The sequence below is a fragment of the Eucyclogobius newberryi genome, unplaced genomic scaffold, assembly GCF_026437365.1.
Source record: "Eucyclogobius newberryi isolate DKJ021-1_F unplaced genomic scaffold, fEucNew1.0.hap1 SCAF_20, whole genome shotgun sequence".
In the NCBI taxonomy this organism is placed as follows: Eukaryota; Metazoa; Chordata; class Actinopteri; order Gobiiformes; family Gobiidae; genus Eucyclogobius; species Eucyclogobius newberryi.
Window position 1 is genome coordinate 19,580,625 of NW_027315835.1, and position 27,247 is coordinate 19,607,871.

The 27,247-nt window shown below is 40.8% G+C and overlaps 5 protein-coding genes across 8 annotated transcripts; 2 read left to right on the forward strand and 3 right to left on the reverse strand.

The window, feature by feature from the left end:
* The first annotated feature begins 768 nt into the window (after positions 1-768).
* LOC140368615 (monocarboxylate transporter 7-like) lies at positions 769-2,957 on the forward strand. Its single transcript, XM_072455581.1, has 5 exons — positions 769-1,009; positions 1,109-1,252; positions 1,328-1,456; positions 1,747-2,607; positions 2,686-2,957. The coding sequence occupies exons 1-5, from the start codon at positions 772-774 to the stop codon at positions 2,940-2,942; spliced, it is 1,629 nt and encodes a 542-aa protein (XP_072311682.1). The 5' UTR covers positions 769-771; the 3' UTR covers positions 2,943-2,957.
* LOC140368617 (archaemetzincin-2) lies at positions 1,987-6,058 on the reverse strand. Its single transcript, XM_072455583.1, is given in 10 exon segments — positions 1,987-2,781; positions 3,496-3,656; positions 4,063-4,239; positions 4,305-4,479; positions 4,836-4,964; positions 5,001-5,110; positions 5,112-5,179; positions 5,270-5,317; positions 5,320-5,557; positions 6,008-6,058. Coding segments are annotated over 9 exon segments (1,107 nt in total). The 5' UTR covers positions 6,011-6,058; the 3' UTR covers positions 1,987-2,781; positions 3,496-3,497.
* Positions 6,059-8,538: 2,480 nt separating this feature from the next.
* On the reverse strand, positions 8,539-11,716 carry tepsin (TEPSIN adaptor related protein complex 4 accessory protein). The gene is made up of 13 exons (XM_072456730.1): positions 11,599-11,716; positions 11,370-11,442; positions 11,179-11,270; positions 11,000-11,093; positions 10,555-10,622; positions 10,411-10,492; positions 10,259-10,330; positions 9,986-10,174; positions 9,719-9,902; positions 9,539-9,652; positions 9,382-9,460; positions 9,167-9,301; positions 8,539-9,065 (listed from the first exon to the last, which is right to left on the reverse strand). The coding sequence occupies exons 1-13, from the start codon at positions 11,635-11,637 to the stop codon at positions 8,568-8,570; spliced, it is 1,719 nt and encodes a 572-aa protein (XP_072312831.1). The 5' UTR covers positions 11,638-11,716; the 3' UTR covers positions 8,539-8,567.
* A 124-nt stretch (positions 11,717-11,840) lies between these two features.
* ndufaf8 (NADH:ubiquinone oxidoreductase complex assembly factor 8) lies at positions 11,841-12,416 on the forward strand. Its single transcript, XM_072456731.1, has 3 exons — positions 11,841-12,066; positions 12,144-12,254; positions 12,328-12,416. Exons 1-3 carry the CDS (start codon positions 11,986-11,988, stop codon positions 12,346-12,348), a joined length of 213 nt encoding a protein of 70 aa, XP_072312832.1. The 5' UTR covers positions 11,841-11,985; the 3' UTR covers positions 12,349-12,416.
* Positions 12,417-12,896: 480 nt separating this feature from the next.
* Positions 12,897-26,950, reverse strand: slc38a10 (solute carrier family 38 member 10). Of its 4 annotated transcripts, none has more exons than XM_072456729.1 (19): positions 26,753-26,949; positions 26,357-26,560; positions 25,810-25,927; positions 25,684-25,729; positions 25,530-25,623; positions 25,282-25,425; positions 23,943-24,067; positions 20,032-20,134; positions 19,759-19,941; positions 18,951-19,062; positions 17,856-17,962; positions 17,616-17,766; positions 16,179-16,334; positions 15,581-15,672; positions 15,229-15,547; positions 15,072-15,155; positions 14,828-14,848; positions 14,470-14,610; positions 12,898-14,353 (listed from the first exon to the last, which is right to left on the reverse strand). In XM_072456729.1, exons 2-19 carry the CDS (start codon positions 26,444-26,446, stop codon positions 13,182-13,184), a joined length of 3,258 nt encoding a protein of 1,085 aa, XP_072312830.1. In that variant the 5' UTR covers positions 26,447-26,560; positions 26,753-26,949; the 3' UTR covers positions 12,898-13,181. The 4 variants fall into 4 exon arrangements, with proteins under 4 accessions (XP_072312827.1, XP_072312828.1, XP_072312830.1 ...); XM_072456728.1 differs by having other exon boundaries at positions 16,179-16,337; XM_072456726.1 differs by lacking the exon at positions 23,943-24,067 and adding an exon at positions 23,074-23,198 and having other exon boundaries at positions 12,897-14,353; positions 15,229-15,672; positions 16,179-16,337; positions 26,753-26,950.
* Positions 26,951-27,247: the final 297 nt, after the last annotated feature.

The window sequence follows — 27,247 nt, forward strand, 5'->3', positions numbered from 1 at the left end:
TGGCCGGTTCTTCTTCTGCATCATGAGATCGGATAAACATCCTCATTGGCAGCGCGCACGTTGCGTCAGGCGGTTCTGGGCTGGCCAAATGGTCCATTTGCTTATTAGCTATTATTGGCCGTTCATTTCAACTGTATAAATTAGCCTATTTTAAACTTTCTAAAATTGTATTTAGGAAGTTCACACCCCGCCTAAGGCCCATAGTAAATATAAATATTGTTTAAATCAGTGTAGCCCATTTGCCTCAATTACCTACACTACACATTTCAATAAAACGTAGTTAACATGATTATATTAAAGATTTTAAAAAATGTTTTAATTTACCCAGCTCGACCATTTTTGTGAAGTTTATAACGTTACTTCCTTTGTGACATAGGTACAGAGGTAATTCCACAACATACCTGGCAACCAAAATGTAAACAAGGACAAATCCATATAAATAAACCAATAGTTATGATTTTACATATTAATCCTGACGCCTTTATTTTATTATTGTTTAAATGTATCCCTATTTTTATGTAATGTCGCTTATTGATGACTTACACAGAGGGATTCTGTTTTAGAACTCGGCATACTTCCTGTTTTTAAAAAATAAATAAAAGAAATGTCTTCACAGACTGCCACTTAACTAAAACTATGATTGACCACAGACTATTCCCCCAAACCAATTTACAATTAAAAAAGAAACATGAGGATCTGATGTGTGCTCTTTAAATTGTTGCCTACAGTACATTTGGCTTGTTTAATGTACTATACTCTCTTTTGCAGAATATGGCAGGGTTTAAGATGTCCTCAGTGCGGTTCTTGGGGCCCAATGTGTATCCCGCGGCCCCTGACGGTGGCTGGGGCTGGGTAGTGGCTGTGGCCTTTTTCGTGGTGGAAGCGTTCACGTACGGCACCATCAAGATTTTTGGCATCTTCCTCCTGGACCTGATAGAGGAGTTTAATGAGACCAACAGCAGAGTTTCCTGGATTGTTTCTATATGTGTCTTTGTCATGACCTTTAATGGTAAGTAGTGACAAAGTACAACACAAACAGATAAGAAAGAGTGTGACACTATACTCATTGTTACACTCACACTGTTAACTGTTTGTTGTCTCAAACTAGGACCTCTCTCGTCTATGATGACAACTCGTTTTGGGTTCCAGCCCGTTGTTATGCTCGGAGGGTTACTAATATCATCTGGAACTATAGCAACCAGCTTTACCACCTCTATTAATCAAATGTACCTCACATATGGACTCATTTCAGGTATTACTCTGTTATTATTATTATTATTATTATTATGATCATAAGAAGAACCTTATTTTATTTTGATTTTTTTAGGTTTTGGCTACTGCCTGACGTTCTTGCCGACCGTGACCATCTTATCCCAGTACTTTAGCCACAAACGATCTTTGGTGACAGCTATAGCCTCCACTGGAGAGTCATTGTCCATGTTTGCCTTGGCACCAGGTAAATCAAACATCCAAATCAAGACAGTAAACAATTGCATTATTCTGAACCTTTTTAACTAGTTACCTCTGTTGACCCCAAATCAGCACATCACTTTATCAAAATAATTGACTATTATAATGATCAAAATCTGTTAAACACTTTTAATTACCATATGTATTTTTTTATTTTTTTTGCTCCTGTAGCTGTACATTTTAAATATATTACTTATTCTACCACTGATGTTTTTTTTTAGTTATTGTTTTCATTAGGTCAACATTTCAACACAATTATCTTCTTTGTACCTACAGCTTTCTCTGCCCTGAGGGATAAAATTGGCTGGAGGCACACTATGGCAGTCATCGGAGCTTTGCAAAGCACCATTATTATATGTGGTGCCATGCTGCGGACTATCATCATCGATCCCAAAGTCAAAAAGGAAACGAAAAACTCGCCAAACGAATCAAATGAAGAGGATTCTGTGAGAACTGAACACTGCCAGAACAAGCTGAATGGAGACTCGGGAAACCAATCTCCGAAGGACACAAATATCAACAATCATGAGGCGAAGACATTATTAGAGAAAAGTATAGAAAATAAATGTGTACAAAACTGCGAAGAGACACAAAACGGAGACATTGAGGTGCAGACGCCACCTAAAAGTGAAAGCCTCGCTGCTAAGAAACCCAAGCTTTTAGATTTCTCAATCCTCAAAGAACCCAGCTTCATTTTCTATTCTTTATTTGGGCTCTTTGCAACGCTCGGTTTTTTCGCACCACCGCTTTACATAATAGAGCTTAGCGTGAGTTGGGGCGTTGAACGGGACCGTGCTATATACATGCTCCCCATAATGGCAGTAGCTGAAATCTTGGGTCGCTTCTCCGTTGGCTGGGTCATGACCAGAACCTGCGTGCTGAAGAGGAAGCTGCTGGTGCTGCTGGCCTGTATTGTTATAATGTCAGCAGATCTGGTTGGCTTCACTTTGGTGAGTGAGTTCTACGGCCTGGCTGTGTGCTCTGCGTTGTATGGGTTCTTCATGGGGACCGTCTCATGCACCCACATCCCCTTGTTGGCAGAGGACGACGTAGTGGGAATCGAACGCATGTCGGCAGCTGCTGGAGTATATGTTTTTATACACAGTTTTGCTGGATTGGCTGGTCCCCCACTTGGAGGTAAGAGCCACACTTGAGATGTACAAAAATCTTGAATTTGTTTAATGTAAAGTAAAAAACTCTTTTTTTTTCTTGCAGGGGTGCTGGTGGATGTCACTAAAAACTATGGAGCAGCTTTCTACTCCTGTGCAGCTGGGATGACTTTGAGTGCCGTATTCCTCGCTTTAGTGCGACCTGCGAAAAGAGGATTGATTTGCAAAAGAAATTCAACAGATTCCGGTCAGCAGAAAGAAAAGTACCTAAAGGGTGCTTGCACTGACAATGTTTCTCAGGAAAATGTGGCTTTAGACCAAACACGTGGTGAGGAAGCCCCACAAAATGAGCTGAACGTTTGAACTTATGTATGCATGTTTTACTCTTCTCACATTTTGAAATGTACACTATTACAACCTTGTAAGTTTACGTACATAAATATGATTTCAGATGTTCAACTAAACTATACAAAGTGCAAATGGTAATGCAGCAAACACCTATAGTGCCAGAGATAAATACTGTGAAATGCTGTAGTTAGAAGCACATGAAGTTCACAGTTGACTGAAGCATTACAATGGATCACTCTCAGGTCCTGATTTTGTACCCAAATGTACTGTTTACATAATTTGTTGTGTTCTATATCATCTCATATAAAATACATTATACAGTTAATTTACATAGAGGCTATTTTTGTAAGAAAAATGATCACAGTAAATCTATTTTTACACAAATACTTTGCTACATGTGTCAGAAGTGCAATTATTGTTTATTATAGTACAATCCACTGTCACCAATAAGAAAACATAGAAATACATAACAGACTATATTACTGGTCACATACATCGATGTACCAAAAACCATGTTAATTTTGTAATGGTTCCAATAGAGGATCATGCATCACTTTCTAGCACTGACAGTCATCTCTGGAGCCACAGTTTGCTGGATGAAAAGTCTTGAGTGGGTTTGGGGAGGCCAGGTCCAGAAAGACAGGTAGCTCCTTCTATTCTGGACGTCTTACTCTGATCCTCCTCTATCCAATTTAGTAACGCGTATAGAGCGGAAATAAAAACGTTAACCTGGGCATGATCTAAAATCTATTTAAAATGTTAGTATAATATGTACTGTTGATAAAATGCTAGATATTACATGAGAAAACTATACAGAAAATATTGTTCCTGGAACTGGTTGAAATTAAAATGTGCAAAAACTAAAAAAGTAAATAATTAGTCAGTATGTTTGGTCTTGGTCAGGCTTCTCAGGTTACAATAAATAATTTACTGAGAACAACCCACCTGTGAACTCCAGACACTTGAGGTCACAGAACATTCTCAAGGCAAAGTTAGGAGGGGGGGATTAGGAGCATTTTTAGCTTGAGGGTTTACTATACTGCACTCTACTTTTTTTCAGAAAAATATCAGGCACATGTGTAATTGTGTCACGTATGTTTGTATTGAAATGTTGAATCCATTACCGGTACTTTACCTTGTATCTGTCAGCGATCTTGAAACCGATGGAGACCTGTAACTTTCTGAGACAAACGGGGCAAAAATCCAGAGGTCTGCGGTCGGACTCTTCCAGGTGATTTGAGCCCTGCATGACACAATTCAGCCACTGGCAAAGTCTTATTCCAAACATATGACCAATCTCGTGGGTCATTGTCTAGGCGATAGAATGGAAATGTTAAAAACTGACTTTTGCATTAGGAAGCGTGAGCTCAGTGTCACCTTGCATGATCGCAACAGTAAAGTGCTGCTGATGGGAGGGGTGTAATACTCCTCAAACACAGAGTAGTCATCCTTCTTTAACTTGGGCTTTTTCTTTAGTCTACCTGCATAACTTCTGCTGTAGAAGTTGTCATCATATCTGGCAAAACTGAAGACACCCATTCCTGTTCAAATTAAGTGATAAGTACATTATATGCAGACTGACCTAAGCTAAGTGCCCTCTAGTGGTGATGGTCTGATGTCCTTGGCGCACTCTTTCAGCACCTTTAAATCATTGAAGTTAATTCGTTTTTAATAATTCAAAATATATACAGCAGTTTATTCTATTGGCTACTAACTGATTATCAACACATGAAAATGTAATATTGTATAGGCCCAATATAAGATGTAGTTATATAATTGCATGAGCTAAATTTACTTTTCATAAACTACAAGCCATAAGATCACAAAATAATGCTAGAAATATCTTCACTTTTATGAAATCTATTTTCAAACTAAAAGATGATAAGCTTAAACACTCACCACTATTTAGAGGCCTGTCCAAAAACAAAATTCCATGAATCTTTGGGATATAAATCAATCATTGTGATTCCAACAATGCAGAACGCATCTGTAGGTTTCCTAATGGAAAAAAAGAGACAAGAATACCAGACAAGATATCTGACATGGCTTCATCAAATATAGATGAAAGAAAACTTACCAGTAAGAATTTGGAGATTGTGAGAATCGCTGTTTATCCTAAATGAACATCTAGTTTCAGCCACAGTAACTGTTGGTAACAACTTGACCCTGAGCCCATGAAAAAAACGCCTGGCAGTATTCTCTCAGCCACTCCACATACTGATCTGTTTGGGGCCCAGCTTCACCGAAAGAACCTTAGGGCAAGGCCAATATAAAAGGCTCATAAACACGCTTAAAATGTGGACACACATCTATCTTGTGTCATAGTCTGCAGAGAATCTCACCAATAGTTTGAATGTAAATAGTAGTATGACTTGCATCTGGGGTTTTCGAGACAGGTCTTTGTAAAAGCTCTCAAAGTCTTGTGGCTCTTCAGGATGAGCAGGAATCCAGTCTGACTCGGAATCGACAGTGATATTCTGGAAAAGTGAACCTGGCTGCCCTGCGTTGTAGCCCTCCTCCAGAAAACGTCTCTCTTGTTCTGTGTGCTTCTTGTATAATTTAGTTAGATTTGTACTATTGGATATTAAAGCTCTCTGCAGTGCCTCTTTGGAGTGCTGGATAACTTTCATCTGCAAAAGAAAACATGTTACACAAATGAGACACCCAGAATGAGATTAGGAACATATAATCATACATTTGGAGCCAGTATTAACCCATGTGAAAATAAACACATCCCATCAAAGTCAAGTGTAGGCCTAAGTTTAGCAGCGTACGTGACCACAACAGGGTTCTGTCCTGAAGCCACTGAGACCACTGCATGGACCAGTGTTAAGTGCTCCCGCTTCACGAACTGTACAAACATAATATATTCTACACACTTTCTTTTTGACTTGTTATTTCTACACAGGTCAGGTAAACGCGCTCTGCACTCGGAGAATTGTCCCATCCGAACTGCACATGAAGCGCATGAAGGCAACAACCCACTCTCCCTTAGTAAATAAAAATACAAATACCGCCATAGCCTATTGTAGTTATAAAAAGTCTTCTGGCATGAGAGTCGAGTAATGTCATAAATAAACCATGTGTAATGATCAAAGACAGCGAAATTTTAAAAACGAAACAAATTCTTGATACCGGAAGTGACGTCAGCGTTGTCACATAAACAGATGGGTGGGACTTAAAGCTTGTGAAAATCCAGGTTTGCGCTGTCATACTTTTTAAGAATTGTATGTCGGGTAATCTCCCCTTTAAAACGTTCATTTTTTAAAATTATTTATCGTGTTTTTTTGAAAATTACTTTTACCGCAGTCCTGAAAGAGTAATGGATTGGTAAAAGGAGAGTGCACAACGGAATACGAAAGCGGAAGAACTTTCTTTTAGCATTGAGGGCTGAAGTTAGCTTCTGTCAAGTAAGATGTAAGCTCGAGAAATAGCTAATACATCATTACTCAGTGTGTGCCACCTTGTCAGCCCGTTTCTTTTGCTGTCATGAATAGAGCATTTGCAAATTTGCTGTGAAAACGAGAACACGTAGAGAACATTTAGGATTGGCTGTTGGCAGACGAGCTGTCAGAGCCAGTGCTTTGCAGAGAAGGCAGTGCTTCTGGACCTGACACCAGACTCTGGCCTCCATCTGCTGAAGGCACCCGGCGTATGACAGTAATACCATGAAGCTCGCGTAGTCTAACTGTAGGTAGAAGTCGGGTCGGGAGCTGTACAAGTATTTTGTTTTGTTTTTTAATTAATTTTATTCCTCGCCACTCAGAGGATGGCAGTCATGTTTGCTGATAGTAGGTAAGGTTATCATCTTTTAAATGTCGGCACTAACCTATTTCTTTACAGAATGTATTGTACCTCTGTCAAAGGGTGTGGATGTATCACATGATGCCACCATGTTTGGTTTTAACCTGAGTTCTCTCTCCAAATGGTTGTGTCACGAAAACACACGTTTGTTTTATGACAGGAAGCGACACCGCAGCAGTGACAGTGATGGGGACCAACAGCTGAGTCCTCAAGCCAAACGATCTTGCAGTGGTCCGTGCCTCCTAGTCTCTGATTTGGATTCAGAGGTAAGGTCTCTAGTGTCGTACTTCATACTGATTACTTCTATCAGTAGTGATGCCTTGTAACACTAATAGTGCTGGCTTTATACTGAGTAGCATCTGACTTTTTGTCATGTTTTTAGTCTTCCAGCAATGATAGCAGCAATGGGATTTGCAGTCCTGAAGGAACATTACTGATCAGGACAAGCCCATGCTCACATACCCAGAGCCACTGCATCTCACAGTGCTCTCCAAGCCCAAACCCTGAAGACTCTGCCAGCTCTTTGCAACATGGTTTCCATGGAGACAGCAGCAGTGTCTCCTATGACTACATTAACAGAGTGTTGCGGGAGGCACACTTCAACAGTCTGCAAACCAGGGGACGTCCAGGCTCCACATGACATTACATCTGAACTATCTACTGATGGCCTGTCTCTCTCACGTCAGAGCCAAGTGTTCTGGCCCAGAGGTCCCTCATGGAAATGTCATGTGAACATGTCGGGAGAAAAAGTGTGACATGTACCATTTGTCGAGACCATAAGCACATCAACAGTACTGTGACCCTGCCACTGTGGTATATGTGCAGTATTGATGGGTATGTCGTGTGTAAGTGTGTGCATGCACCCAGTGCACTTTATTAAGGAGTTCTTCTCTTTACATGCGTGTCAATGCGTGGACATCTTCATTGGTGCTAATCACAACATAAATGTGATCATTAAGTGCTTGTGTATCTAAATAAAGCAAAGCACTTTCATCAGAATCTCATTTTCTCTTACTCTTTAGTTTGCCGTTGATATTACAATGTTGCAGAACTGTTAACAAGACTAGCAAGTGAAGGCCGAGCAGGGTATAGGGTAGGAATAATCTAGCTCAGGCAGTCAGACAGGATGCATTCGAGCTCCTCAGCATGACCTCAAAATGAAAATGACCTGAAATTCTGAGGAAGAAAGTGTCCAGACCTTACCTGCTTCGAAACCTTCTCTACTTTTCCAGTCTTGTTGACTTGTGCAATTGCTTTGACTGAGGAACATTTTCTGAAAGTTCTTCGGATACATTAAGAGCACAGCCCAAGTTGCTGGTGCAATGGTTTGCACACACAATAAATTTCAGTTGTAGAAAACTGGTGGTGCTTGGATCTAAAATCAGTTGAGTGCAGTGTTTTGTTACTTCAGTTTTAATACAAATTACAGTACATTTATGAATATTTAATTTTGTAATTTATTTGAACATTAACTTCATGAATAATTATTCATAGTATAGCACGTCACAGTCACACTCTTGGGGTTAGTTTCATGTTTTGAACAGTTCAAAAGGTATTAAATGACAACTCATTTACAAACAACATAAGAAAATAACATCAAAATAGAAATATATTAAAAGTTAATGTGCAAATCAAACAGAGGTTCTGGGAATTCCAGAGGCAAACCACCCTAAAATCCTGAGATTTAGCAGCTAATTTTAATAAACAAAATAAAGTTCTGTCAAGTCTTTTTTAATAAAGGCATCACAAAGCTACAAGGAAGAGGAACCAACTTCTGATTCAGATGTTTCTGAAATGCTGAGCCAGCGGTGAATAAATATTTTTTTTTAGACATTGTCAAGAGTTGAGAAATGAAAAAGCAGACACTGCTTGTGTGTTATCAGAAAAAAATGAATTACAATTCAAATCTGTGTCCTCAGCTGTTAAACTAGTCAAACGTTTGTCTGCATTTTCCTCTTGAGACACATTTAAGATGTCCTCCATCGCTTTCTCCACTGTCTGAGATGAAACACACACAGGCTTTGACTTTGCCACCAGCTCCATACCACTGAACAGTGACAGTCTGTCAGAGTCGGATCTGTGGAGCTCCCAGGACAAAGGGCTGCCATTTTCATCTTCAGCTTTAGCTGTCCCAACACACTCCTCCTGTCCTTCATGGGGGTGGAGGGGGATATACGCTGGTAAAACCTGTGGCACCTGGGCAGAATGCATTATGTTTGAAGAGTCAGTACATGCAGATGTGAAATCATTTGGTGTATGATGGCTGCTTCTTGAATTTTGTTGTTTATGCAAATGCTGAGATCCACGAGTCAGAGCCTCAAACTGCCGTAAGAGCTGTAGAAGTATAGAAATACAAACTTGTTAGATTCCTATGAAGTACATTTTATAATGAGTCTTAAGATGAAGAACAGGAAGTACTCCACATATTGCTTTACCTTGGTAGCTTTGTTGGCCACAGGACCTGGAGGCCCCTCACTCAGCAGATAAAGCCTGCACTGTGTTACCGCAAATATTTGTTCCAGTGAAAGGAGGTCAGATGTCATGAGGCATGCTAAAACACACATTGTTCGCTACAATATAAGAAACAAAATGATGAAATTAAACAACATTTTACAATAAAAAATAAAGATCAATTTAATTTTGAAATTACCATTTTAACTGTGCCTGAGGGTTCTTGGAGTTTCTTGGCAAGAAGGTCAACTACAACGTCACAGTTTAAAGTGGAAGACCTGATAGAGCAAAAACAAAACTAAAAAAACAATATCCAAAAAAAACAAACACCTAAATGCTTACAAAGATGGACTAACTCTTTGATGAAGAGCTGGCTTTCCTCTTGTGACAAAAAAACCCTGGAGCCCTCTGTAATTCTACTGACAAGTGCCACCTCTGGGCCACAGTCACCTAACTGCAGAGCTTCAACCCTGAAACAACAAGAATGTCAAGCACAGACAACACCTTTTGCTCAAAAATATTTTGTTTTGACCAACCTTTCAGATAGATCTCCACTGCTCTCTCTGCTGGCTCCGGACTGGCTGCCCGGGCCAGCTGACCCTCTTCCTACAGAGACTCTGCAAATGGCTGATACTTCTTGTGAGGAATTACGAGATGAACTGTTGGCACTGTCCGTTTCTTCCCAGCCTCCTCCTATTTGTCCAGGGCAGCGCTGGGTCACTGTGTACAGAGAAGTGAAGCGTGAGCAAGGTCTGTAATGGCTTCATTTAGGTCTCTACACATTTATGATAACCATATTTGACCTTTAGGTTTGCGTGACGTCAGGTTGTATGAACATGCAGGTACAGCCACTTCTATAGGTGCTGCTGGAGCCACTACCGCACGGTAATGGTTGTCATAGAGACGGATGCCTTGCTGTTCAGTTGGAGGAAGCACAGCACTTGCCACAACTTCAGCAGCTTTCTGAATCTTGTCTAATAACGAATCATTGCCTGTGGACCAAGAGACACACATGAAAGAAAGAGTCCATGCATGGCTTTCACTTCAACGTGTTCGATGAAAATTGGGTCACGCACCAGATCCCCGTTTACCTGGACTGTACCCAAATCCCTGCATTCCTGACTTGTGGGCAGTGGCAGAACCCATGCCTTTCAAACAAGAAGCATAAAAAAACACCTCGTCAAAAACAATGAATAAAACACTCCATCTTCCATTATGTTTAACACACCCATTGTTTGATGAACTGGTGGAATTGCAGTAATTCTGTTCTTTATAGCAGCTGTATCTGTGAAAAGTAGCCTCGCCACCTCCTAGAAATCAAAATTGAACAATAGACAGAACATCCACGTAATCTGTTTTTCTAGCATTGTACCTGTGCTGTATTTCGCACTCTCTGATACAATGCAGTGCCGTGGATGGGGTCAGGAGGGCCGCTGTAAACTGAATAACAGAAAAGCAATTTATCAAAATTGAATCAAGATCCAGTAATTACTTATCGTCAGTAAGAAGCTTGGGTCCTTTTTAGGGGTGTGCTAAGATATCAAGATACTGAATTTGTCACTACAGTATCAATATAGCGAGGTGCTGGAGACTTAGTAAACATATGTATGTAACGCAGGTGGCATATTCACTGTTTTTTTGTTTTTTAAGTTAATAATAAACCACATGTTTTTGTTTCTTGTGACATATCACAGAATATTAATTATACAGTATGTATCGGCATATATATGAGATTGTGTGTATTGTATCAAATCGTCCAGCTCTGGTCAAGAAAGAAAAGAACAAAAAACACATGACAGTGAAGTTACGAGACAAACCTGATGCCTGCTGGATGAAAGTAGAGTTTCTCCTCAGTTCTGTGAGAAAATGATTTGAACCATGGTCACATAGATGTACAAAAATCTTCAGCACCTAGAAAAGAGAAGAATGGGCAGTTGGGTTCACAATACAATACTATTAATGTAGATATTCAGGCCTAGTTTTAATGTAGACTTGCCTTGAGTTTAACATGACATGATTTCACCTGCAGCCTCTCCAGGAGATACTCCAACAAACATTGACCATATCCTAAAGATTCATGAGATATTTCTGCAGTGTTAAGGGAATTAACAGAAGGAAAAAACACTGCTGTCAGAGCTGTTTACAGTAGGCATGAGACCAGTGACTGACCACACCAGCAAAGGATACTGCCAATTTCTTGAAAAAGATAACCGGGGCAAGGGTTTTCATCATCTGCAGTGGCTTTCATTAGTGTCGGTACCTTGAAAGGATGAAAAATGTGTCGTTATGGGTGTTAGCTAACTTTAAGCTAATCGGGAAAGTACTATCCGAAATATTAGCTGTAGTACTTGCTCTTTTCAGACATACGGAGCTTAAGTTGCTCAAGACATCACAAAAGATTGTCAACAAAACTTACTTTTTGAAGAAATGCCAGTCGTTCCATGAATGTTGCCATGATTTAGCAGAGCACACATCTTTTTCCTGGTTCTGCAGGGAGAGGGCGGAGCTAGACGTGACAGCCAACCAATCACAGAAGGACTACTCACCGACGCCAAATGTGATTGGGTTAAAGCAAAACGGAACAAATGACGTCCAAGAGAGTTGATTGATCGAGAAAAGAGCGAATCACATTTGTAAGTTTCAGAGGCGTTTCCTCGCTCACGGGGTCAACAACATGGCGCTGTCCGTTTATAAAATCATGGATCTATAATATGACCATAGACAAACTGAACCGAGTATCGTATTAATTGTTGATGCGTAAGATCCATAGAAAACGAAACATAATCCATTAAATAATTGTACGATGTCTGGATCGAATGTATGGAGTCGTACTCGGGAGAAATTACGACTTTTCCCTGAGCTTTTTGCTGAGTGTTCGTTACAGGTGAGTCAATGGGCCCATTTTCAGGTTTGGGAAGATGGTTTGTGAAATGTCATACTCTTTAATGTTCCACACTGTAGGCTGCATCTTATGGCAAGTGTGTCGCTGCCACTACCACAAGCAAACAGGAATTAAAGAAGGATCTGTGTGTCAAGGAGTTTGAAGCACTGAAGACTTGTTTTACCAATGCAGTAAGAAGCAGAAGTAACTCATCTGATGGCTCATTACATATTTGTTTAATCTATGACTTTTATTTCCTTGCAGGCCAAGAAAAGATGTAAATAACTGGAAAACAAATTGTGTCAACTATTGATGTTTGTGGTGTCAACCTATTTGTCTCTGTAATGTTTCATAATCATAATAAATATGTAAATAAACATAATTTAATCAGATACATTTTATTATATCAGCAAGGAGGCCGTTCACAATACAAAAATAGCAGGAAAATAGTTTGATATAAAGTAAAGGTTCAAAGCATTATGTATACAGTAACCCACTTTTTCCTCACATAAATAATTTCACTGTAGCGCAATATTACAACATTTGGTCAATAAATTCACTTCTGCATCATTTTACATTTTTATAAGGCACTGGAATGAAGAACTACCTGGATATTATCAACATTATGCTACACCTCATAGCTGCAGTTTAGAGGTTGAACGCACAAATACTCAAAAATAAAACAAATGATTCGAGGATGATTTGTAACACATGCACTAATGCCTTAAAATATTGGGATATTATGTAAATAAGCAGATGACGAACAAATTAATGAAAAAGAGCCAAAGAGAACAGAAACCAAATGTACATATTTACATCAACCTGATGTAAAAAACAAAAGAAAATACAGGCAAAACAAACATCTGATTGCACAAGTGAGGAATAAAAGTGACAGTTATACACTTTCAATTCAAATAACACGTAACGGTAAATGCATAGACTTTATATACATTTCAAAAGTAACAAATCCCAAGGTCCCTCTGACTTTACAAAATAAGTTAGTATTTACATTTTTAATCGCTTTCAAAGACTCACAATTATGGATTTTTGAATTCGCAAACACAAGTTGATAGTAAGGCCTATGTGGTCCACTACACAGTATCCTTTGTGTGTCTAACCTATTGGGTGCCTTCTGCTTCTGAGGCTTGTTTTATCTGCCGTGAGTGCACCACTGCTCCAGCCAGTAACTGCTGCTCCAAGGCCACATGCAGGTCCGAGCCCCCAAGCTCCAGCAGGGGCTCCAGACCGTGGCCCCCTCTGGACACGCCTGCCTCACCTTGAGTATCCTTGGCCCCCAATGCCCTGCGCCTGCGCTTCAGATCAGTCTCTCCTTGGTCCCTGGATTTCTCGTGTCTCGAGTCCTGGGGGTTGACCTTGTTCTCTTTGAGGTCTCGTCCTCCCTTCTTCAAAGCATCTACGTCCGCGCCGTCATTCCCTAGTGCACCGTTTTGGGCTTCTACAGCTCGTCCCCCCCCTCGAGCTTCATCCAGCTTGTTCCCCGCCCTCTCAGGTTCATTCTCTGCCTTTTGGACTTCTCGTTTGAGTGCCTCTTCAGATACCTTCTTTGTTTTTTGCCTCTCTCGCTCCTGCTCCAGTTCTTTGGCTAGTTTCTCTTTGCCTAGTTTCTCTTTGCGCTCCCTCTCCAGTCGTTCTTTTTCTACTCTTGCAGCAACTTCTTTTTCTATCCTCTCCTGCTCAGCCCTCTGCTTTGCCAGCAGCTCTGCCTCCTGATGCTCCTTCTCTAATCTAGCCTGCTTAGCTTTCGCCATCTCTAGTTCTTTTCGTTCTCTTTCCATTCGTTCCTGTTCAACCCTGGCCTCCACTTCCTTCTGTATTCTCTCTTTCTCTTTCCTCTCTAACTCTTCCTTCGCAAGCCTTTCATTTAGCTCTTGCTCCTTCTGCTGAAGTTCCACTCTTGCCTGAACCTCTTTTTCCTGGTCTTTAACTTTGGTTGGTTGTTCATTTCGAACAACAGGCTGAGCATCCTCAGTTTTCTTTCCTTGTGGTACTCCTCGTGCCCCAAGCCCATCCTCTGGTAGTTTCACGTCCTCTTTGTATGCTACAGGTGCTTTTGCCCCACCTTCCACACTGTTGCCTCCAGGAAGAGCCTGATTTTGAGCGATTACTTGAGGGTCACCTGCTCCAGCCGCACGAGCATCACCAGCTGCTTCCACCGCAGCCTCAGCAGTCTGCTTCAGGTCTGAGGCAGGTTCTGGCTCTTTGCCTTTCACTGCTCCTTCTTCAACTGCTGCATGTTCCTGAATGTTTTTTTCTGCATCACTTTCAGGAACTAAAACAAATATAATGGTAATATTCTTTCAAATTTAAGTCAACAAATGAGCGGATTGATAAAGATTGTGGACAATTCCAAAGTATTTCGATCTGTTAAAACGCATGTGTACTCACCAGCAGGTTGTTTCTGATGAATTTCCTTGTGCTGTTCTTCTATGACAGCTAAAAGCTTTTCCTGCTGATCCAAAAGCCTCTTCTGCTGCACTTGCTGCTCTTGTATCACTTGCAAGAGCACTGCGTGGTCGAGCTGGCCCTCTGCACAGACAAAATCGTTATGTCCTATTCTATGGACACTTCTCACTGTTAAAATGTGTTTATTAAACAGAAATAACCATCTTGAAAGAAGTTGAATGGTTGATTTCTATTGCTAACTTTTTATTAGTATGTTAGTCAATTGAAGTTATCTAAACTATAGAATTAAATTAAAAGAACAAGAAATGAATGAAAAGTAGAGGCAGGAAAGAATTCATACCTGCAACCAGCTTTTTTATCACTGTCATGGAAGTCCAGCAGAGAAAGAAGGAAAAGTGGTACAGGAAACGAGAGCAAAAGCAAACAGTAGTCAACGGAGAACAAAAAGACTGCAAAGCATCAAGTCAAAGCAAGAAATAAGTCTAGATATCTACTGTTACCACTTAGTCAACAAAACACCCTGTATTTGGTATTCATTTAAAAAAAACACTGCTCTACGATGTTCTTTTCACAATCTCACTTACCATCCATTTTCTCATCGGCTGCATCTTTACCCTCAGCTCCCTGAGCCACAGCAATAGCAAGTTGTTCTCCTTCAGGACCTTGTGCTGGACATGGAAATCATAAACCATTTCAATTTATATTTTCTTTAAACAAAAATTCATGAGATGGTGAACTTACGTTTCACCGCAGGTTCTTCTTTATCCACTTGTGCCTGGTTTGCTCCATCTGCTTTCTCTGCAACAGCCTCTTTAACTGAATCTGGTTTAAAATCTTCCTTTAGCTGGGAAACATCTTGCTTTAAAAGTCCATCAGGCTTTTCCCGAATCTCATTTGAAAGTTTCTCTCCTCCATCCAAATCATCTTTTTTCACGGCGACTTCGGCAGGTTTTTGCTCCTTCTCCATTTCCTCTTTTTTGTCCTGGTTTTCCACTCGTGGCTTTGGTTCATTTTGAGATTCACTTTCAGGTTTCTGCTCCTCCTCCTCCTCCTGCGCCTCCTCCTGCGCCTCCTCCTCCTCTTGGCGCTCCACGTCGCTCTTTCTGATGTCCACTTTGACCTCATCGTGAGGAATGGGAGGTTCATGGCGATGGGCTTCTGCCTCTGGTACTACAACACCGCCAACTATAGACAAAGAATAGGTTGTGTTCAACGATGTCAACATTTATATACATAACTAACTTCATATATATAACTCCATGAGAGATTCAACGTTATTGAAAGAAATATTCTAACTGGAAATTCAAATGTCAAACCTAATCATTTGTTAGGGATTGACTCCACATATTACCCATAATAATCTAGTTGCTTGAAGTCCTTTCAATTGACAACTATCTTGCTTTAAATTTTTAAATCCGGCATCACTTTGAAAAGCTATTGAGAAATTCACCACAGAATTCAGTTTTGAATCACACTTAAACCAGTTCAGATTTTACAGATTCAGACATTCAAACTTATTTCAAGACCTTAAAAACAATTGACACATTGTAGAAATGGCCATGAATAATAATAAGGTCAGCTATAATATGGTAAATATTGCACATTTATCAGCTTGTGTGAATTGCCAAACCACCACGGTCTAACCAGAAGACCTTTGTCCAAATTCCCTGTCTATTGTACTCTTCTTTTACCGGCTTCTGGGCGGTCTAGCTGCACCTCTTCATCCTTTTTCCTCTCGGGTAGGTCCACCGGTCCTTTAATCTGTGGGGGCTCAGCCTGGTCCCTTTCCACAGCAACCGGCATCTCAGGTTTCTCCATCTCCACTGGTTTCTTATTTGGGACATTATCTACTAAAAGAGAACATACATTTAAACGCCAACACCTTTGATAGAATTAAAAATATATATATATATAAACACATTTGTTCTTTTGCCTTTTCCTGTTTGAATACAGTAAAATAACTATTACAAAAACCTAGACTGAAAGACATGTTTGTTCCATTTACACACAAACCTTATTATATTATCTATTCTATAATTTAGTTGGGTTACTCCATTCACTGAGATTAAGAGCAGTTTGTGTTGTTGATGCAAAGACCCACTAGATGGCAGCAAACACTATAACAAATACAATTGTATGGGCCTATTTTAATGGCAGAGTAAACACTGATATGACTTGTAAATAACGTTTGAGAAAACGCACCTGGTGAAGGCAAGATTTCTCAAATGGACAAAAAAAAAGATAAAATAATGTTAACACGCTGGAAAAGTTACTGCCACACTCATCTTATCAGAAGTCTTCTTTCCATTTGTGTCTGTGGACTCCTTTTAAACCTGTATCGCTCTTTTTATTTTATAAAGCCAGAAGCTTGCAGGCATTTTATAGCTGCCACCGGAGACATGGGAGGAGTTGCAGACAATGTATTTCAGGGGGAGGGGGCGGCAGGAGAAATGAACATGGGTAGGAGCAAGAAAGGACAGGGGGGCTGAGAAATTGCCGGAGTTTGAAGGGCATCACTCTCGCTCTATCAACGTCAGCCGCTCACCGCTGCTCTCCGATATTATCAAGAGGTTATCTCTTCAAGCTGCCCGTCTGTCTATCTGTCGCTCTGTCTGTCTCCATCTTTTCTTCTCTGCAAGATGAAAGAATGGCTTTTTTCTTAGAAACTCTGGGTTTTTTGTTTTAGTCTGTTACTGCTTTGGCCTTACTTTGTGAATCACAATGTTTTTGCATCATGTTTTTGCTGCAGTCTGTGACATTTTTGTTATTAAAAAAAAAAAAAAAAAGTCTTAACAGGTTGACTTATCGTATTGACTTTTGAAGAATCTTGATTCAGTCTGTGCCAGTCAGATAGTGAGAGTGTCAAACCCAGTAAAATCACTATGCATTCACTTCTTCTTGGTCAACAGCCCAAAAAACTAAATCTGTCAACAATGTGTTCTTGAAGATGACAAGCTCAGGGGAAAGCCTCACTGAATTGTATTATGGTGAGAATTAGATGGGACGGAATCATTTCTGTTTAAAAATCAAACTTGCCTGTGTTTCTGCCGGAGCAACTACTGCTGTACACGATCTTGGCATCAGTTTAATGTAAAGGCCTCATCAAGTGGATAAGCTCTGAGCCTTACCGTTTAGCGCAGGGATTTCTGGGAGTGCAGGGTTGATCCGGCCCGGTGCGGGAGGAGGATGATTGTGGACTTTGATGGCAGGGCCGCTGGAGATGGACAGTGTGGTGAACGTGCTGATGAGGAGGATGCACAGGCCCACCAGAAGTACCAGCTTTATGGACACATATGGAATGTGAAGGTACAATCAAAACACAGCATAACCACACTGATGCCAAAATGATTGATTGTGATGGATTTTACCTGCGCTACAATGCCATTCTTTTGGATTTTTCTGTAAATGAGAGCTGGGCAAATGAAACAGATCAGGCTGCCCATAGTGGCTCCAGTCAGACCCAGAATGGTTTCCACTGAAGACAAAAAGGGAAGAGAAAGTTACAGCTTAATGCAATATTCTGACATCTTAGAACCACTTACATAAACATGCATCAAAACATCCATCAGAATCATTCAGGTCTGATTAATAAAAAACTTGAAAGATAGAAATATGAAAGCATGTTGCACCTGGTTATGTGATAGTAATGTGTGTTCAATTGTCATGTTCTTCATACATTTACATAAACAAGGCAAGGCATACTGCACATAAAGCCAGGAATACAGTGTATTTAGCCGTCTGTGCACCTTATCGCGTGGTCCATTCATACCTGCCTGTACCATTCATACCCAGCTCTGGGCTCCAGTCCATGGCGTCCCGCTCCCAGCTGGCAGCAGCCCACCCTGGCTCCACCCCTGTCTCTGTGGACCAGCCAGCCGGGCGCTTGTCCCGGAAACCCATCGCTTATCCAGAGGACGGACACCATATTGTCCGCCTCAGATTTAGTGTCCATTCTCTCTGGGGTCCTTACCTCCCTTTCCTCTGTCTATTAGTCTGATTAGAAACATTAAGAAACAGCCAAACCCGGTATGTGTCCCCTGCCAATAAAAGATTTAACTTGTGGCTGTTGTAAAATTCAATGAATAAAACATAAAATCATGTTAATCTTTACATCTACAATGTATGGAGGTAGTTTGTAAGAGGGACAGATAGAATCTAAGAAGCTGACATGGTGCCAATATGGGTATGTGCATAGATTTGTGTGTGCAAGTGAGAGAAAGCGCCTGCAGAATAATAGCCCTATCTTCCCGTCTGCCCATCGAAAAGGAAATAAAAGTTAGAGCCCTGATTTAAGGACTGTGTTAGAGTGTGACAGTCACTGACTCGTAAAGTCACATTCACACACATCGTAAAGCTGCAGAGCTGCTCCGCCCTCATAAAGAAACAGGCACCTTAAAGGCCTTTACTCAGAGACCCCAGCTACAGCCAGCACACACTCTCACTCAGGGCAAGTTCAGACGTACCATTAGGGATGAGGATGCCTCCCAGCATGGTCCCAAACACTATGCACAGGGTGATCATTTTAAAGCGCAGCGGAGGCATGTATCCCCCTGCAGCGAATGTTCCATCTTTCTGCTGCAGGAAAAACAGCAGACAAAAGACTTCAGTTTCTAAAATGTATTTGATTTGAGGTGGTCTCCCACTCACAGTGGTGGAAAGTACGATGCAGTTTCTTAAACTTTTACAGTGGGTATTTTTTCCTCACTCATTTGTGAATAGGGATGTCATAATTATTAGGTTAATCGATAATCGTGATTATTCAGGTCAAAATATAATCGTGAGAAGTATTTTCTTTTAATCTATCGTCCAAAAATAGACTTAAACGTAAATCTGTCCGTTTTTGTCCAATTTTATTTTATTTGGTCATTCAGAAGTTTCAGTTCCATAAAGCTGGTCATGAACTTGAGGGACAGTAACATGTCAGACCACGGGAATGAAAGAAACTGAAAGATTTAGTCTCAATGATGGTGAATAATCGTTAAATCATGATGTTTTTTCTCACAATAATTGTAACTCTAAAATTTTATTTTGGTGAGCAGGTAAATCTAGGAGAAAGACTGTTTATAATGTTTATAAATTTGAAATGGCTACTCCAATAAATGTATTTAAGCAGATTTTATATATGATATTTAGTATTTGTTCCATCACTGCCTCCCAATAAATTAGAGAAATCAAATTTGAAGTTTCAGATCTTATTGGGGGGTTTTATCAGTGCAATTGAAAGATAACCCACAGAAACACAACATCTATTGTATGTGCATATGGGCTCACCTGCTGCTCAAAGAGCATAGTGTTGATGGCTTGGCGACAAGGCAAAATCATCATGGGAAACCCAACAGCCACAGACATCATGAAGCCCACTCGGATCATCTCCGTCACCAGGTTGGACGGGAAATTCATCAGAACATTTCCTGCAATGGAGTCGGTGAAACTAACATAGCCAAAGAAGCCCACCTAAAAGAAGAGGGAGAGGATTGGGAAAACATTGTATGAAACATTTGTCTTAAGAGCAAATCAATGGACAGTATCCATCTTTGCACTCACAGTGATGTAGAAGATGGTGACTACTTTGAGAGACGAGGTGAAGATGGTACTCATGCGTTTGACCGAGGGCTCGTCCAGACTGTCGTAGGTGGGCAGCACTTGCCTGTCGGAGACAAACAGTCCACATGTCCCTGCAGAGGATTTCACTGGGACTAAAACTGCTGTGCATTCATGTGCCGTGTGGGCACTGGGCTGCCAACAATGTCCATTCTTTATCCCACAGAGGTTTTAAAACAGCAGACACCAAAATACAGTATGACAGCTAAAACGGGCTAACTTCAAATTTAGCTGTAATCACGCTTTTGTAGATTTTTTTAATGAGCCATATGGGGCCCATTTGTGCCACTCAATAATCAAATGATGCATCACTCTCCTTATGTCCTTGTCAGCTTCCAACTCAGAATAGCGATTTCATTGTGTCTTTTAGTCTATTAAAGTTTTCGCAACAGAAGGCAGTCATTAGTTGCTTATCAACTTACACTTTTTATCGTCTCCCATATGACTGATTCTTAAGTCAAGCATGCCACTTTCAACTATAAATGTAAAATATTTTCCGCATCCAAAAAGTTCTAGAAATCAAACACAATCTAAGGAGGTATTTATTACAGTTATTATGGACGATCACTAAATACTGGTTTATAATGCTAATATAATGGTTTTGTCCTTCTGTTCGTCTTTGCAATGTGACCAAAGTTTCAGAAGACAATTTGGGTTCTAGATTTGTTCACTTTGTAAATAAGTAGAACCAAGACACATGAATGCAACAGCGTCAACAATAAAACTGACATTAGAGATGCAACGAACAATCATTTCACACATTGATTAATCTGTTGATATATGGTTAAAGTTGATATCTGTTTAAATGAATTGTGTAATAAAGTAGAGGCCATTTAAAACATCAAGTCTCTGTGTACTTCAGACTTCAACTATGTGATTAATACATTTTTTTACTTCATTTATTGACTTCAATGGTTGTTTATAATCAATTAATCTGAATGAATGTTGTTGCAGCTCTGATTGAAATACAGTACTACTACATATTATTCCTACCCAGTAAGCAAAGCAGTGGGTGCGAAGCCTGTGTGTGGGTGACAGAGTATGGACAACAGCCTATCCACCATTCGGCACCTCCTTCCGTCCCAGTGAGATGCGTGGAGGTGACCGTCAACACATTACCTAATAAATTCTCAGCCTTTCTATCTAACAGCGAGTGCTTGGATTTCTTGGCTGACTCTCGCCTCTAATTCTCAAAGGAGGAGAGCTCGAAACCATAACTTTCTTTCCTCATCTCTTCGCATGTCTTCATTCACACATGCTGGTTTTATGAGCGAGCAGTGTCGTGGGGTGCCATACTTCATCGCTTGTTTAATTTGCAATCCAGTAAATCTTATGGCCAAGGTTAAATAAAAATGCGCTTTGCCACTAAGCCGCCATTAGATCTAATGGTCACTCAATGGTTGTGACAAAAAGACTTCAAATGTTTTCATTTGCTGCTACACGGTTTTGTCTGGATGCTGTGAGGGCAATGAACGAGCGGCAGACAAAATCATTATCTTGGAGTAGAAAGCAGGCTGACAACAGGATCACAGAGGGACATTTCTATAACACATGTTTTTCTTATGTACCCCCATTATGAGCTAACAGCAATACGAGTAAAGCCAAAACGTAACGCGGCCAGGTCCCATCCCGTCATAATGGTGATGCTAAGTAATGTTTTAAGTGAAAGTAAACACATTTCATGAATGTAATAAAAATCCAATGTGCTGAGAGCTGTTTAATCAGCCTGTGAATACATCAGTGTGTGTCTGGAAGATGGCCGTGGTCCAATGTGTTGATTAGTGGTTTGGCTTAAGCTCGCTGCCGCCTAGAACGGAGCGCTTGCCTCGCACAGTCTGACCACAGGCCAAGAAATCGCCCTGCCAAATATCACTCAGCACTGCTATTGGAAACCAACACATGCGGATAAACACACCGAAACTTTCTTCCTCTTTGAACACGTGTGCTCCCTGTTTGATAATAGACATGCCTTCCATAGCATAATGTTATGTTGTGTGGGGGCTATTACCTCAATTATGATGGCTGGAGCTCGAGTCCTGCCAGTTACCTCACTCTCCCCGGCAGAGCTCTCTTAACATCTGCCCCCTCTGACCTCACTGTAACACTCCCCCCATATATCCTTCCCCTAGCTGCGCATTCAAATCAAAAGATAAGACTACCATACGCCCCGATCCCATTAGACCTTGACACATTACCCTTTACCATCCGAGAGCAAGCACTAAAGGCGAGGAGAACATGACAAAAGAGGCAGCGATGGAGCATGCAGATGGGTGAAAATGGAGATGTGAGTGACAAAAAGTGGTTCGGAGAAGGTCTGATTAAGCTGTGAGAGGTGAAAATATGACAGTGGGCTTTCTGGAGTCACTGTGAGGAAAGTTAATGGGATGCTAAAATAGGCGTGAAACACTTTTTTTTTTTTTTTTTACTATCTGACCAAAAAATGTGCAGGTAGAGAACTGTATTTGATGGATATGCTTGGTAAAAGGCCTCTGTGTACAAAAAAACAAATCTTTTCATCCCAGACAATTATTATTCGACTTTTTATAATCAACATTTATAGCACATGCATCATATTGTACTTGATCTATGTGATAATAAATGTATTAAAGTATTAAAACTATAATTAACCTTTCTACAACCTGCTTTTGGGTCCAGACCACTGCTTGGAAAACAAGTATTTGGAACTAGTAAGTAACACTGGTCCAGTAATGACATAGTATTAACAATATTTAACAAAAAGCTTAATAAAAAAAGATGGAAGAATGATTTAACTATGGCAATATGAATAAAAGCCTGAACATGCACAATTGTATTTGAACATGCAGGACTTTACTGCTCTCTTGAGAGGTTAGTGAGAACAAGCCAAACTACAGCATAAATTTAAGCTTACTGTCAATTGCATCGATGTCCTTTTACAAAGCCTTCTCTGACATTAGTTTTACGGGAGGGTCTTGTGCGGTCAGAGGGGCGGGGAAGAGTACTTACGACTGACAGGCGAAGGCCATCCCATAGATGGGGATACAGCGAAACACACCCTCCCAGCGCACCACATTGACCCGCCCAAGCCACAGGCCGCTGAGCAACTCATGTTTGAATGAGGACAGCACCATCTGAAGGAAAGGAAGGTGCTGTGTTACAGCCCAAACCAAACACACACAAGGAAAAGGAAAGAGAATGGAGGAGAGAACCAAAGACTGGGACCATAGATGAAGAAAATATTGGAAGACGGAAAAGGTTGAAAGCTTATTGAAAGCATACTCCAATTTTACAACCCTAGAAACCCAAAAAGGGTGAATACCGTTTAAAATGTAAACAAACAAAAATATACATCAGAAGAAAAATTTACTGTTGCGTTAAAATATGCCAATTGTCATACAGTGGTTTAATTCAAGGGAGTGTCTACAGATCCGCGAAACTGCCATGTTATTTTTTGCCGCGGCTCCTGAAACTGCTGGGCTATTTGACCGCGCCGGGTTAGGGTTAGGTCTTGGGGTTAGGGTCAGGGTTAGGGTTAGCCATGAAGCTATATGGCCGTGCCGCGGCTCCCGAAACTGCTGGGCTATTTGACCGCGCCACGGATCTGCAGCCACGGCCTTTCAATGTGATAGTTTCAAATGTGCCTCACTACACTTTTAGATTTTTCTTTACATTTCACATTTCTAATCTTGCTCCTTGAAGTAGTCAAATCGTGTAACTTCCAACACCAATAGCTCTAGCGAAACTGCCACCACACACACAGACCACCACACAGAGCAGAGCCCCAAACTTTAATGGAAAATGGGACCTTCCAGGACTTCTTTTGGGCTCCAGGTTCACCCTCCTGTGGCTTCTTTGTTGGGGTGTTTTTTACTTACGGGTGACAGCAGAAGGTCGTGGCGATAATGGGCAGGCACTGAATGACGCCCCTGACACGCCACAGGTGGACCCGCTCCACCCACGAGCCCGACACTAAGCCGTAGCGCAGAGACGACAACACTATCTACAACACCGGCAGAGGAGATGGCGGGCGATGGGGAGCAAGGACAGGGCGGAGTGAGCGAGAAATAAGGAGGGGTGGTGGACAGGTAGGAGGAGAAGAGGAGAGCAAAAATGGGGAGGGAAGGAGAAAACGTCACTGTTAGGGAGTCAAGGGTGTAGAGAGCTGATCTAAAGCCAGAAAAACTTCACAACTGTTCCAGGTACAGGCCATGCTATAAAACAGAGGGTAAGATCACAGCAGAGCACACAGATCCAGGTGGAGTCTGTGGAGGTAGGCCAGTTCAAAATACACATGCATTTCAACGTGTGCTTAAAGAGAAAACAAACTGAATAATTGAAATAGCAAGTGTGTATCGATGCTGAATATAACAAAAGATGTGTTCAAACCCGTCGTGCTATTATGCTCCACTGTTCCCTGCAGTTCAACAGCTTTCTGGACAGTTCCTATGTTCACATGCACCCCAAAAATCTGATCCGTTTTTGATTTCTGGAATTATCGGATTATTGAAATGTCATGTAAACATCAGATTTCTTTTTGATGGTTCACACACCTGTTCAGTTTTTCACAAGGAAAAGTAAGCAAAAAACAGGGGCAAACTAATGTGGCAAAGACAAAATGAAAGAGAAAATGTTGTAATTCATTGTACTTTGTTTTCCAAATACAATACAATTCTAAAAATCAATTGATTAACTGGCACCGTGTTGATCAGATTTCTTTTGTGCATTTAAACCCACATCAAAAATCATATCTTCTAATTATTGGGTTATCTGATTTTTACAGGCCATGTGAATGTACCCAGAGTGATTCAGTTTGGATTTGACATGTCATAAGAAGGAGCAAGACAAGAATGTGCAAAGTAACGTATTTTAGTCAAATTAGGTCAGAATTTCTTTTTGGTTTTTTTATGTGTCCAAAATCACTTAGCATCACGTTGTGACAAAATAAACGTGCCTTGTTTTTTTATTTGTTTTTTGTCTTTTAAAGGATTTTTGGCCCGTAGGCTTTATTGGACAGGACGGATGAGAATGAAATGGGGGGTGAGAGAGAAGGGAGGACATGCAGTAAATAGTCGGGGTGGGGAAATGAACTCTCGACACATGGAGCCTGGCATATGTGTGCTGCACCTTAACCACTTGACTACCAGACACCACTTTTTCTTTTAAAGGACTTTCTTAACTACATGCGGTTTGGTTGTGCAGTGTAGTGGAACTCACTGTGAACATGAAGAAAGTGTAGAAGATGAGAGCCATGGCAGAGAAGGACTGGATAGAGGTCATCATGTTCCTCTGCAGGCTCAGAGGCAGCACAATGAACAGGGATACAGCAATGAGCAGCACCACACGAAAGCTGAAAGTCACCTGACATAACAGACAGATACAGTCAACCCTAACAATATGACATGCAAGATAAATGTCATCAATTATATCAAAAGATTGGATATCCAAAATATGTTATTTCCAACCTGTAAACTTAAGAGCTGTGCAAAGAAATTTGAGCCTAAATCAGCAATGACAACATAGAAGGCAATGCAGGTACCCAACATCAAGCCGATCATACTGCAAAAGATAAAGAGTGTGACAAATACAATTTTATAAACTTCTGATAAATAGTTTTACCTCATTTCCACTAAGGCCTTTCCCGCTTTCCCATAGGCATGGAATGCTTCAGAGGAAAAAGGTGACAGTAAGTATTCACGATTTTACAACAAATTTTCAACTATCATGGGTTGATAAAATGCTCACCTAATCCTGCATATGTTCTTCTCTTTGTGCTGTTGGCTGTGTGAACCAAGAACATGCAGGACTGGTGAGTCATCCATGAGCAGAAGAACAGCAGCAGGGTGCCCAGGACTATTCCACACTAATAAACAAATTAACACATTCACATGAGTTGTTAGACTGTACCTGTTAGCTCCATTGTTTAGCTTTTACAGCGTCTGAATGTGCCTTGAGCACTAATTGACTGAATTCCATTAATTAACTGCATTTTATTGGGACACAACAGGAAGACACTATGTTACATTCAGCTACACTGCATTTTTTCCCCACCATTATTTATCCAGGGAGTTTCATTTTTTGTTTTGTATACTTTTTTATTTTAAATAATGGGGCAAATTGGCAATTTCTTATGGAATTTAACCATGTAGAATCCCATTGCTCCTGCTGTTTGTGCCCATAGGGATCTTTAGAGTTCTTTCAGAAGACACACACTGTACATCTGACGCATTTAAATACATGAAAGGCGCGCGTGAGAGGCTCGTGCAGCGTTCATCCAATCCGCAGCACTCACTTGTTTGAAGCAGAAGGGCATGGTGAGCACGCTCACGCCGACGATGCTGTTCACCACATTCATGATGAGACCCATGTTTGACCCGGTCATTTTTACCACCTTTATAAACCCTTCTCGTTTGGCAAAGGGGAAAAAAGAATAAAGTATCTGGGTCCAGAGGTTTGACTCAATTCCGGGTTTCTTCTCTTGACAAATGACGTGGCGCTGTTGGGGATAACACAGAACAGCAAAGCAAAGTCTCAACATATGTTACATTTTGATAATGTCTATTCAAATAGGCAATTTCTAAACAATGTAAACGCGCAATTACCTAGTATATAGCTGTGTTAATGGCCATCCCCTAAATAGTTAAACTGTAGCTACGAAGCTAACGACATTTCACGTTTATGAACTCACTTCTGACAGCGACTCTAGCACTCAACGCCTGGTTTTCAAGTTATCATCGGTATTATGTTGACATTCGGCCGTCTTCAGTGGTAAATTAGTTATTCACCACTTTTATTTCTTTCCCAGATTAAAAAAAAACTTGCGAACGACTCGTTTACAAGTCCAATCTTGCTGCTAAGCGTATCCAGGAAGTAAACGGTACAGACGATGAGCTTTCTGGAGACAACACAGGCTGGTGGCGAGGACCCGCTGAAAGGCGTCAGCGCCCACTAGTGGACACACGCGCGATGGCAACAGGTCAGTCACTACATATTTTTATTTAGTTTACAATTTACAATCACCTTCTTGAAACGCAAGAAGCTTCTCAAATACACCCAAAGATTATAAATGTATATCCAGATGCTCATGGGATTCAGGAAAGGGAAGCAGCAAACAGGGGATGTTGGGGCCACCGTGCCGAACAAGCTGACGTACTAAAGACAAAAATTAGCCCGTCCACCTGGA